The sequence below is a fragment of the Pangasianodon hypophthalmus genome, chromosome 16 (genome assembly GCF_027358585.1).
Source record: "Pangasianodon hypophthalmus isolate fPanHyp1 chromosome 16, fPanHyp1.pri, whole genome shotgun sequence".
NCBI classification, from domain to species: Eukaryota; Metazoa; Chordata; class Actinopteri; order Siluriformes; family Pangasiidae; genus Pangasianodon; species Pangasianodon hypophthalmus.
This window is the reverse complement of record NC_069725.1, coordinates 14,240,193-14,252,946: the sequence shown is the minus strand read 5'-3', so window position 1 is coordinate 14,252,946 and position 12,754 is coordinate 14,240,193. Positions and strand designations below refer to the sequence as shown.

The 12,754-nt window shown below is 37.3% G+C and overlaps 1 protein-coding gene across 2 annotated transcripts in view; it reads left to right on the top strand.

The window, feature by feature from the left end:
- Window positions 1–9,036, top strand: part of edn3b (endothelin 3b) — a 19,829-nt gene extending 10,793 nt beyond the window's left edge. For both annotated transcript variants that reach the window (XM_053240551.1, XM_034312019.2), the window contains 2 exons: window positions 6,036–6,185; window positions 6,283–9,036. In XM_053240551.1, the coding sequence (XP_053096526.1) occupies window positions 6,036–6,185; window positions 6,283–6,307 (175 nt within the window). In that variant the 3' untranslated portion in view covers window positions 6,308–9,036. The remainder of the gene's footprint in view (window positions 1–6,035; window positions 6,186–6,282) is intronic.
- The last annotated feature ends 3,718 nt before the right edge of the window (window positions 9,037–12,754 follow it).

Here is a 12,754-nt window from a genome sequence, read left to right as displayed (position 1 = left end):
GGGAAAATCGATCAGAGCCATTTCCCAAGCATTGGGCAAAGCCAATGCAACAATTTCGAATGTCCTGAAAAAGAAAGAAACCACTACTGTAGTAAGAACCAGACATGGAACAGGTCGGCAAAGGAAAACAACAGCAGTTGATGACAGAAACATTGTGAGAGCTGTGAAGAAAAACCCAAAAACAGCAGTCAGTGACATCATCAACAACCTCCACAGGGCAGGAGTGAAGGTATCACAATCCACCCATTCAAAGAAGACTTCAATATAGAGATAATGGCACAAGATGCAAACCACTCATCAGCAGTAAGAATCAGAAGGCAGGATTGGAATTCAAAAAGAAATACAGAGATCAGCCACAAACGTTTTGGAACCAGGATTAACCTCTACCAAAGTGATGGAAAAGTCAAAGTGTGGAGAAAGAGAAGATCTGCTCATGATCCAAAACAAGCTCATTGATCAAGCATGGTGGAGGTAGTGTCATGGCTTGGGCTTGCATGGCTGCTTCTGGAATGGGCTCACTAATATTTATTGATGATGTAACTCATGATGGTAGCAGCAGAATGATTTCAGAAGTCTACAGAAACATTTTGTCTGCCAATTTACAGAGTGTCGTGCATAGAGTCAGAGACGGATGCAAATGCAGTTTAGAGTTTTTATTGAAAACACTGGCAAACAGATCCACAACATGAAGCAAAAACCATAAACAGAAACAGGGAAGAAGGCAATCAACAAACAGCAATATAAGGGCAAATCCAAAAATCCAAAAACCAGAGATCAAGGCAAGATTAAAAATAAACAGAATTTCTAAACACTGAGCAAGGCTTGATAATTTCAGTTAGAGGCACAAGGAGTGTTACTGCTCAAAGAGCCTTTGTTGCAAGTCTGTGTGTGTGTGTGTGTGTGTGTGTGTATGTGTGTGATTGGGATCAGGTGTGCATCATTACAACTCTGGTGACTGTGAATGTGATGGTGGAGTGTTGCATTGGGGATGGTCCGTGTTGGCCATGTGTTCTGAGAAGTGGAGTTTCTCACTGATTCTGGCACTGACATGACAGATTTATATGTAAAGTTGTTGATGGAATGGAGGATCTTGTATGGGCCAATGTATCTGGGACTAAACCAGGGGTGGCACCACTACTCACATAGCTCACAAAACAAAACACATAGATCTGTGCTTCAGAGATAAACAGATTGAAAACCAGTGCTAGCTGGTGCTTAAACTGATGCTACATGCATACCTGTCTGTTTCTTGGGATGCTGGTCTGTCATCTTCTATTTTTTTCTATTATGAATTAAAAAAACAAATAACATGGACACTGTGATCTAACTGACTAAAGACTGGTCTGTCGTCAATGACAGATGTACCTCTTGTCTGAGAGAAGAGGTACATCTGTCATTTGGCTATAAAAGCATACAAACTAACTATGTATTTTGCTTTGTATTTGGAGCCAGGGTCTGATTAGAATACAATAACAGGGTGTAAAACACCTTACACTCCTCAGGCAGCTAATAACAGCAAAAAAAAAAAATTAGTTCACAAAGTTAGATAGCACTAATTCTAAAATATGTTTTAAAAATCAAAGACATGTTCACATTCCACAAAGGGCTGTTTGTCACTGTAGTAACTGTTAAACGAAACATTCTTCTAGTAAGCCTTACATACTTTATTTGAAGAATGTCATTTGAGGAATGTTTCTGTAATCGATTCAGATTACAGAATATGTGCGTATGTCGCGTTTAACCCTTTACCATTCATAAGAGATCCCCTTTAGGAGAAATGTCCCACCCCCAGCTGAATTGAAAGTTTTGATTGGTTTTTCAACCGAGCCAGACCTGTCTGTTATTGTCAGAAGTGCTGGGTCACCACCCAATAGTTTGAAAAGTGCTGGGTCAAATGCCAGCTCGTCCTCGTTGCTCCGGCGGCCCTGGACTGAGCTTCCTATGGTGAAATCTTTGGGCACTAACCATACTCGGTCACCGGATTGGAACTGTGGGGTATCGTGCCACCTCTCATGGATGGTCATAGGGCATGTGAATTCACTTAGAAAGGAGTTTCTTTTTCCTCATTTGCCATCATGAGCTCACAGAGGCTCTAATGCCCTTTCTGCACTATTTATTCTATAAAAAAAATACTGGAAGTGTATTTTATAAGAGTACTTGGATACATGTATCTCCACACTTTTGCCCATCTGTTTATATTTTGCTGTTCTGGGCATTTTGTGTCTGTGATCATTCTCAGATCATTCTTCAGAACAGCTATGTCACAGCTGTCTTGCCTCACAAAATCTCCTGACCTCAAGCAACTATGGGCAAGTCAGATTAACAATTAAACTTGTTGTGATTTTCTCTGCTGGTTTTATTTCTTTTGTATAATAATGCAGGCAGATATAATGCAGAGTAATGTCCAGTTCATCAAGAGTATTGGACAGAACAATGTATATTGCACACATATGTTTTTTTTATCGACTTAAATGGTATTGATGTTTGGATATTGATAAATATATCACACTGAGATTCACATTGGCCCAGTGGAGATCTCCAAATGTCTGAATATCTTATAGTAGTATGCCTAGGCAGCTGGATTTGTGTTAGAATTTGGAAGGCATTTCAAAGCCCTTTGTTGTTTCCAGTTGTTGAAGTCTGTCTTGTGAATTGGTAATTTGGTATACCCAGTGTTTCTGTCCATCATTTTGTCTCCAGCTTTTCCCAAAGGCCAAAGAATGAATAATAAACTCCTGGCCAAGAAGTAGAAGCCAAGAAAACATCAATTAATTATCAATTATTTAATGCTTTCTTTTTCTAAACTCAGTGTAACACTGCATGCATACATTTCTTCAAGTGAGTCAGGACTCTTAGTCTAAACCCACTGAGTGAGTTCCCATAATCTAACACCTCATGAATCCATATTATGCTCAGGCTTGATAACAGTGAAGCTTAGAATTAGGCTGTACAATGCAATGGTGGAAGCCAGGAAAGAAAACATTTCTTACTAGTAATAAGAGTAGCAGTGCAGTAATAGTAATAATAGTAGTTGTGAGTAAAAGTAACTGTATTGTTTAACATGTTAAATGTATAACATTTTGGCACGACATACACTACATACATACATTGCCTTTCTAAAGTTTGCATGTGCAGACTCCTGCATCCTTAATATTTCCCTAATAGTCAGTAATCTGGTAGACCTGTTATGGCCAGTAGTACTGTCTACACCTGCTTAACATGACCCAGAAACATGGGCACTAAACAACAGATCTTTCACACAGACACAAGCAAAATGGCATTTGCACCCACTGCACTACTGTAGCACTGTTGCTTTATTTCAATGCTTTAAAAATCATAGCACTATATGCAAATATTGGCATGGTGGCCATGATAACAGCAAAGCCAGTTATAGTACCTGCCTATCTGATGGCCATTCGACAGGCTTTCCCTTCAGCAAATAGTGGCATTTAAATATACTGCAGTAAAAGAGATCATTTTATTCGCAGCTGTTAGCTAATTAGTAGGTACACTAAAGGTTCCAGACCATCAGGCTTTGCTACCCTAGTAATGATAGTTTGGTCTCAATGTTTATGTTTATCTGATACTTTTGCCAAGTAAGCTAGTGGGTTGTTGCACTCTTAGAAACAAAATAACCCTAGAAAGCAAAGCTACTGTACGGAATTGGACAGGTGGCACAGAGGTGGAGCGGGCAGTGTTGCTACCTAACAGCTCCAAGGTCCCTGGTTCGCTCCTGAACTTGGGCAACTGTCTATGTGATTTTTTGCATGTACTCCCTGTGTTCGTGTGGTTTCCTCCTACCTCCCAAAAACACGCATATGAACTGAAATTAGATGTATTGTTTTATATATATAGTACTGTGCAAAAGTCTTAGGCACCCTATTTTTTTTTTTGTACAAACTTTGTTATAGATTTTTATTTTATGACTTCTACATTATTGATTCAGTACAAAAACATTTTAGATTTCCAACATGAGTTTTCCAGCACAAAATTAAATGTTACAGAAAAATGTTTGTATGTCAGTAAAGAAAGCAGCAGATTACATAAGAGACCACTTTTCAGACAAAAAAAAACATAATGAAGGCTGCTGGGTTTTGCTGCAAAAATAAAAAGCAAGTGTGACAGTCAAAGTCTCCAGAAGAACTGTGGCTGCTTCTGCAAGATGCTCAGTAACACTTACAGCTCATGGCCTTATAAAACTGCACACACTGTACCTGAGACTACTATTTTTTTTTTTTAAACACGAAGGATCGTCACCAAATATTGACTTTGTTTCATTTATTACTGGTTACTGCTCTTTATAGTATTTTTTTAATTTCTAAACATTTCATTACATTATTTTTGAAGGCATCTTTGCTCTACAGCATTTCTTTGCATGTGCCTAAGTCTTTTGCACAGTACTGTATAATGAATGTTTTCCAGACCTCCAGGACCTTGGCAAAACTGAGACAACCAAGGATTACCTTTCGAATTCCACAACATTAGCACAAAATAATGCAATATTTCGTAAGGAAAAAGTAAATTATGTAATGCGTGAGTAAATTTTAACCATGAAGTAGATTTATTTGGCTTTCATTTTCTACTTTTAAAAGCAGAAGCAACAAGCTAAAGTGGTTAACTGGAGTTATTTAACTGTTGGACAGTGTTGTTATCCCTGCTTCCACAGTTTGAATTAGGCATTTAGTCACACAGGGTGACAGTGCCCTTTCAGGTTCAAAGATGCTGTGCCATTTCTGACCCAGCAATCTGATCCCAACTTCCTTCCAAGCTAAGGTATGCAAAGGAAAAGGTTTAGTTGTATTGAAGGCTACGTTTACAATTACATTAAAGGTTTTCTGTCTGGCTTAAAAGTCTTCCATGTATAGTGTGACACTCAATATCCACAGGGTGTCCCAAAAGTGTCCATACATAGGGGACTATGTGCGCCAGAACCACGGCAGTTGTTCCTTCGTCAGTGGATATTCGTGGACGTCCACTTCTCAGTTGGTCTGCAACACTTCCATTCTTTTTGAATTTGATGATGTGCTTGACATGTTTCCTGTTAAAGTCCATCTCAACCTTGTGACAGCTTCCAAATCCAGCCATGAGAATAATTTCCATATGTACTTCTTTTGTCAAAGGCAATCTTAAAGGCTGAAATAAATATATATATATATATAATATAAACTAAGTATGAAAATTTTTTGAAGATATTTTGCTAAAAAGTGTTAATTTCCCCTGTGTGTGAGGACTTTTGGGACACCCTGTATTCTGACCCAGTATTACTTCTATTCATGTGGTATTGTATCTGCAGGAAACAGGTACATTACGGCCCTGCCATAATGCCTTCAAGAGACAGATAGTCTCATCAAATTATTGCTCTCAACATAGACGGTGTTTTGTAAAGCAAAACTCATAAGTGATTTATGACCACAGTGACTACATTTCTAAATCACCAACATACTAACTTTACAAATATTAATTGTGTAAAGTTCAGTCTTCATTTAAGCCAAATGATGGATTATCCCATAATAATAGTTTTTTAAATAATTGTACTTAAAGACATTGTTATGTGACAAAATTGGTGTCACACGTTTTTTGTTTTTTTTTTAAATGCAAACAAATTTTCATCCCTGAACAAATTCAGAATTTAAAAATTGCACTTAGTCTCCAGGACCTCTATTGGTATAAATGGGTATAAATATGAGGTTGCATGTAAAATCTAAAATTATTTTGTCATCAGTCAACTTAAACAAAGAGCTTTTAAGAAAAAATGACAGATGCATACACAATTAAAGATACCATTAAGAAAAAAGGACAAATGAGTATATTGCCAGGGGATTTTCCCACAGTACCTAAATTGTCTTTTGCCAATTTCTTAATTATAGTTTCTTAATAATTATTATGGCACAGAAACGCATGCCTTCCGTGAGTGGTACATGGCTGTACAGTGATCAGTGATCAGTGGAGTAAATATGTTCACACATTAATTTGAATTAAACAAAAACAATGCCTTATTTCGTGATTGTCTTTCTGGTTCACTCCTCTGTTTGTAGGCGTACAGTTCAATATGGCATGTCAAGCTCTTGGCGCGTCAGACGCTCCAGTGGCACTGCAGGGGCAGAGGTTCAGCGCTGTACCTGCACAATCAAGAATGACACACAATGTCACACCTTCTGTGAATATGTTCAAGAAGAGTTTTCCAGGTACATGATATGAAGATATATTAGTATATTAAGAGACTATACATTGATGTAATACACTGCTTATGATGTATTTTAAATATGTTTTCTTTTAAAATAGAGCCTCAGTAGGAGCCAGACAGTGAAGCTCTTGATCATTCTTAGCTTTGGGACCCCACTGCTTCTGAAATCACTTTACTGACTGGCCTACACTTCCATGACTCAGTTTACCCTTCTTTCAGCAGAAGTATGAAGTAAAACTTTCTGAAGGCTGTCAGTTCTCAAGTGAGGACCTGAACCTTACTTATTAATTTGAGTCCTGGACTAATGTAATGGACTGTTACTATTTTAAGTGGGCTGAAGTGTTCCAGGAAAGGATGTGACCCCAGAATCCACCATTTTATGATTTGTTTTTTGTTTCTGTTGTTGTTGTCGTTGTTGTTGTTGTTGTTTATATACTGGAGCATCAACACTTATTTTAGTGAAAATATCTGCAGAGAATACTCAAAAACCTTTGAAAGTACATAGTTGTTCAAGTAACTTGAATGCTCTTTTCCTTAAATAATATTTCTCCATCTGCCATGATTCATGAAGGTGTATATTTGGGTGATTATTTTTAACAGTGATTGTGAAGGACAGTAAGCTATTATATGAAACTGTTGCATTTGAACAAAATATTAACAAGCAGACTATAAAGATCATATTGTTAACTGGACATTACCAGATATAGTTCATATAGTACTCTTAAAGAACTTCTGTAAAGTGACGGTGCCTTAAAAAATGAAATGAGAAGTAAAAAAATAATTATTAGATTGAGTTTTTTTAAACCAAAACTTAAACCAAATCATAATTTGTTGTGGAACACTAAATAAATTCACTGAAACACTAAATAAATTCGATTAGGTATGCTGGCATGCAGTTTTCTAAGGAAATTGGCTGCTAGGGTGTTTCAGGCTTCTTGGAAAATTTGGTACAGTTCTTGTGTCTCAGCAGGTAAAATCCCAGACAGCCACAGTGATGCTTTTATCAGAAATATGGTCTGTTACTTAATATGGTAACATTTTTTTGAAGGGTGTGGAGGAGTGAATCATTGAAAAATCTGTTTTCTTTCTTTTCTACTGCCACGCTAATGTACTCACTGACTCACTTTCAGTAATTGTTTTATGCTGTTCATGGTGGATCGCAGGGCACCATGCACACACACATTCACACACTCATTCACATCTAGGAGCAATTTAGTGTACACAATCCATCTACTGGCATATTTTGGGGAGGTGGGAGGAAACTAGAGAAACCCAGAAGAAATCTACACTGACACATGGAGAAAATGCAGAGAAACTCCACACAGACAGTAACCTGAGCTCTGGAACTGGGAACCCTGGAGCTGTGAGGCGACAAGGCTACATATTCACAACGAGGGGCAATTTATTGTAGCCTATCAACCTGCTTGCAGGAAACCAGAGAACCTGATGGAAACACACATGAACAGAATATATTATGGGAATATACAGTATTAGCTGTACATGTAACTGTTACTTAGATACATTGACACCAGATAAAGGGTTGTAATCCAAGGTCAGTCCAAATAGCTTTGCTTTTACTAGCACACATTAGGAAAAAGTGGATGGCAACTGGTATGGGCAGCAACAAAACCCGCTTGTGCATTAGGTGAACCAGAGGTACTAAAATATAGTTGTATGCCTTTAATATGTATCGTTTTTACAGATATTTTTGGTAAGTGGAAGAAGTAGACGACATCAAAAATGCGTCTAAGCTTTAGAAAGAAATTTAATAATTGCATACAGAGAGAGTAATGCTGATGAACTTAGCATGTTATGGCCACAAGCTGTAAGAGCATATTTTGGCCATAATAGCTTCAGTGTGTCTTGGCATAAATTCTGCATGTCTCTGGAACTGTACTGGAGTGACAAACACCATTCTTCCAAAAGATATTTCCTCAATATGGATGATGGTTCAGAGCATTATCTAACAAAATCTCCTATAGTTGTTCAACTGGGTTGAGAGCTGGTGACTCTGAAGGCTATAGCATATGATTGACATGATTTTCATACTATTTTCATAAAGACCACTCCTATCAGGATAAAAATGCATCTTCATAGGATAAAGGTGATCAGTCAGAATAACTTTGTATTGATTTGCAATGACTCACTGCATAACAAAGCCATCATGTTTTCCCCTTTAATCTGTCTGTATAATTCATCTGTATGTGTTATTGGGTAATATTTATCCTTTAGTTACACATAGTAGTAGTCTAACTATTACAATAAGTTTTGTTTTGGGCCTGTGTAAAATGCCACGCAATTCATCATTGTATTATTTTTGTCATTTTATTATCATCATTGTATTATTTTTGTCATTGTATTATCATCATTGTGCATTTTTATTCTGCTCAAGCAAACACCTCTCAATTACTTGTTTCTTGGCATAAGAGGAATAGTATATTCCCTTGATACAATATTTTACAGACAATTAAACTGCAAAATGTAACTGAAAATTGATCTTGCAGAAGTCAGCAGCTGCTTTTATTATTTCTGGAATTGTCCAACCTGACTGTCTGTTGAGAGAAATGCCCTTTGTGCCCTTATTGATCCAGCAACCACAACACAGCCCTAAAGCATCACTGATCTGCCACCATATTTTACAATTTTACACACATTTCTGTGTATGCAGCCCCCTTTTGATTTTGGTCTCATCTGATCACAGTACACCACTGTAGTTCCAATGACACATGGTGAAGTTCAGACACTGCTTTTTGTGAGATGCTCTCAGGAAGAGCTTTCTTGCAGAGATCCAACCAGCTTGCTGTTATGAAACTTAAGAAATCACAAAAATCAATTAAAAGATCATTCTAAAACTGGGCTTTTTCTCGTCCTTCACCATTCTCCTCGCTTTGTGTGGGGACAGTGTATCGAATGAGTCAAATTCCTGACAAATTTCTAACTGTTTCAAATGTGAAATTTTCATGGCCCTGATTGTACTTAATTATATTTTGAACTGCTTATGACTTTTTAATCCATTTGTGTAGGTCAGTAACCATCTGTCTGTTTTATGCTGAATGTTCTATGGTTTTTGCCATGGTTCTTGACGACAAAGGGATTTTACATGTGTACATTCCCATAGGTATACCCCAGCAAAACAGGAACTGGTTACAGGCAACAGCAGTTCCTGGGGACTGAGAGCAAATAGAAGATTTTTAAAAAATTTAAAGAATGTCAGTTTCCATTTATTTAAAATGAAAATTTTGGCACACAAACACTATTATATAAAGAATAAATGTATAATACAAAGTATAATATAAAGAGTTTCGCTTACTGGTTGAGTGAAGTTATAAATTATTATGTATTATGTGCATACCCAGTGTTACCAGGCTAGGCTCACGACCCTGAGCAGGATAAAGCGGTTACTGAAAGTGAGTGAGTGAGTGAGTGAGTGTAATGTTTATTGTACCATTTATATAATTTTAGCACACTTTTATGAATTCTGGAGACCACTGTACATACATGAATACACAGAACAGCATGAAATACATGCACATCTACACACCACTTTTTAAACAGATATAAATAGGCAAGATATTTTTTTTTTCTTTAAATTTAATCTTCTGAGACAGCCTGCAAGATTATTTCCTGACAGATTTCCTGCCCATGCTGTTTCCGTCCAGAACACTTCAACCCCAAACTGAAACCTTGGCACTGCTGTAAGAGAAATGATGTAATCTATGGTGCACCATGGCCTTATTTAGGGTCTAGGCTATAAAGATGATGATGTCATTTACCTGGGGAAAGACTACTGTCCCTTGCATAATATTACCCTGTCTCACATTTAACGCCCATTGGTGCTGGATTTTTTTTTTCCCATCAAATAATTGACATTTAAGGGAGTGGGAGAGTTGATGAAAATGGGTGTGTTCCATTCCAAGATGTTAGAATGCAGTCTGGCAGTGTTTCTCAACTGGTGGGTCCCAACCCAAAAGTGGGTCGTGGGCCCTTTATGATTGGGTTGCACATTGCTGGGAAGAACAAAAAAAACTTTGCTAAATGCAAATGATAAAATATAACAAAAATGGAAAACCATGGAAAAATATGACAATATAGCACATCATAGTATAAATAAATAAATAAATTAATAAATAAATAGGAACGGTCCTCATAGCTGTTATATGTTGATGCCAATTGATATTCAATATATCAATGCCTATTGCCATTGATAAATGAATTGAAATTGCATCTTTCTCCTAAAGAATGGGGAAAAAAACTATGCAAGATAAATCTAGTTTACATAAAATATGTCTTTTTTGTGCACAGAAGATAAGCATGGTTTGTGCAGACCACAGTGTGTTTTTGTGATGAGTTATAGGCTGTGGAAAGCCTGAAAATTCAAAGGCATTTAGAGACAAAACACTCAAGCCATAAAGACAAGTCTGTTCAGTTTTTCAAAAGAAAACAACAAGATCTGGACACATCTCAAAAAAATGATCAAAAACGTGTGCACTGTTCAGGAGCAAGCACTTCGGGCGTCCTCTACTACAACTAAAGTTGTAAACATCCTGATGGTGGTTCAAGTCCCTTGCATTGTTCCATCACATTTTATTAACCTGAACAGATTTTAATTTTCCATGCATTCAAATATTCTTGTTTATCAGCTATGAAGTATTAGAAATAATTTTTTAATGCTATGGGATTAAAAAACAAAACAGGAGAAGAGCGTTTTCCAAATGCATGTTGGGATGCATTGGTTAAAAAATGAATAAACACTCTCTCAAAGGGCGCTCAATCACATGATATTTTTCTCCCTGTCAGTTTTTTCCTCATTTTATGATACATTTTATGATCAGGTGCATCCCATTTCAACTGATCATCCTTATAATGTTTCTTTAACTTGTTTAAAGTTCATCTGGTAAATTCATTTGAGGACCGCTCATGATCTGGGTAATTCCAGCCCTATGGTGAAGCTTCATGCTGTGGGAATGTCTTTCAGTAGCAGGGACTGGCCAAAGGTTCACCTATCAACATGACAGTGAGCTGAAATACACAGCCAATACAACTCAGCAGTGGCTTTGGGACAAATCTTCAATGCCCTTGGTCTCAGAAAGAGAGTAGACTTTGCAGGATGTTCAATGGGAACGGGAGAAGATCCCCAAAACTTGATGTGCCAAGATTAAACCATCATACCCAAGAAGATTTAAGGCTGTAATCACTGCTCAAGGGGCATCAACAAAGTACTGAGGAAAGGATCTGAATCATTTTTAAATGTTTTCAGATTTTTTATTTTTAATGGACTTACAAAATTTCGTATTTTTATTACCAAGTACATTACAGATGAGGAAAAAAACTGAAAACAAAATTAGGGAAAAGTGAAAAGGTCTGATTACTTTATGAATGAAATGTGCACTCATATATATAGCGTCACTGCTGTAATGATTGTCTAGCCAAATGATATCTGGTGAGCAGTGGTCCATCTGTATATATTGCTTCAAAATGATCTTGGCACCACTACAATTAATATCAAGTAAAGCCTATCTGGGAGAGTAACAGTACAGGATCTCATCCTGTATATCTATTAAGGTATGTGTTCATGTATGGATACATACAGAGACACACAAAGCTAAATGAGCACTTTTTGAAAATCCTGATTAATTACACAATGAGAACAAGGACGACCAGAATAATGCAGCGGATTTGACTAATTCCATCTGAAGGTGCCTGAAAGTGTAGTTACGATGTTCTGCTATGCATGCCTACAAGGTCTACTCCTGCAATATTTATAATATGGAAAAGGGAAAAACAAAGATTGTATCCCCATCTAGTGGTAGTGGTGATTGCTCACAGAGTTAGAACTTGATTTTGGCTAATAGATTTTTGAAGTAGAGGTCCTAAAGATCATCCATGTACTTCAACTACTACTGCTGCTACTACTACTACTACAGCTTCTGCTACTACTGCTGCTACTACTACTACTACAGCTTCTGCTACTACTGCTGCTACTACTACTATTACCAACAACACATTACAACTACATTAAAATAATAAATTCATTGAGTTAATAAAAAAAATACTTAAAATTATTGATTGATAATTTTAGTATCAGTAGCAGTAGTAGTAATAGTAGTAGCAGCAGTAGTAGTAGCAGAAGCTGTAGTAGTAGCAGTAGTAGTAATAGTAGTAGCAGCAGTAGTAGTAGCAGAAGCTGTAGTAGTAGTAGTAGCAGTAGTAGTAGTAGCAGAAGCTGTAGTAGTAGCAGTAGTAGTAATAGTAGTAGCAGCAGTAGTAGTAGCAGAAGCTGTAGTAGTAGTAGTAGTAGTAGTAGCAGCTGTAGTAGTAGTAGCAGCAGCAGTAGCAGCAGCAGTAGTAGTAGTAGTAGTAGTAGTAGTAGTAGCAGCAGCAGTAGCAGCAGCAGTAGTAGTAGTAGCAGCAGCAGCAGTAGCTGTAGTAGTAGCAGTAGTAGTAGTAGCAGCTGTAGTAGTAGTAGCAGCAGCAGTAGCAGCAGCAGTAGTAGTAGTAGTAGTAGTAGCAGTAGCAGTAGCTGTGGTAGTAGAGCAGTAGTAGCTGTACTACCAGCAGTAGTAGCAGCAG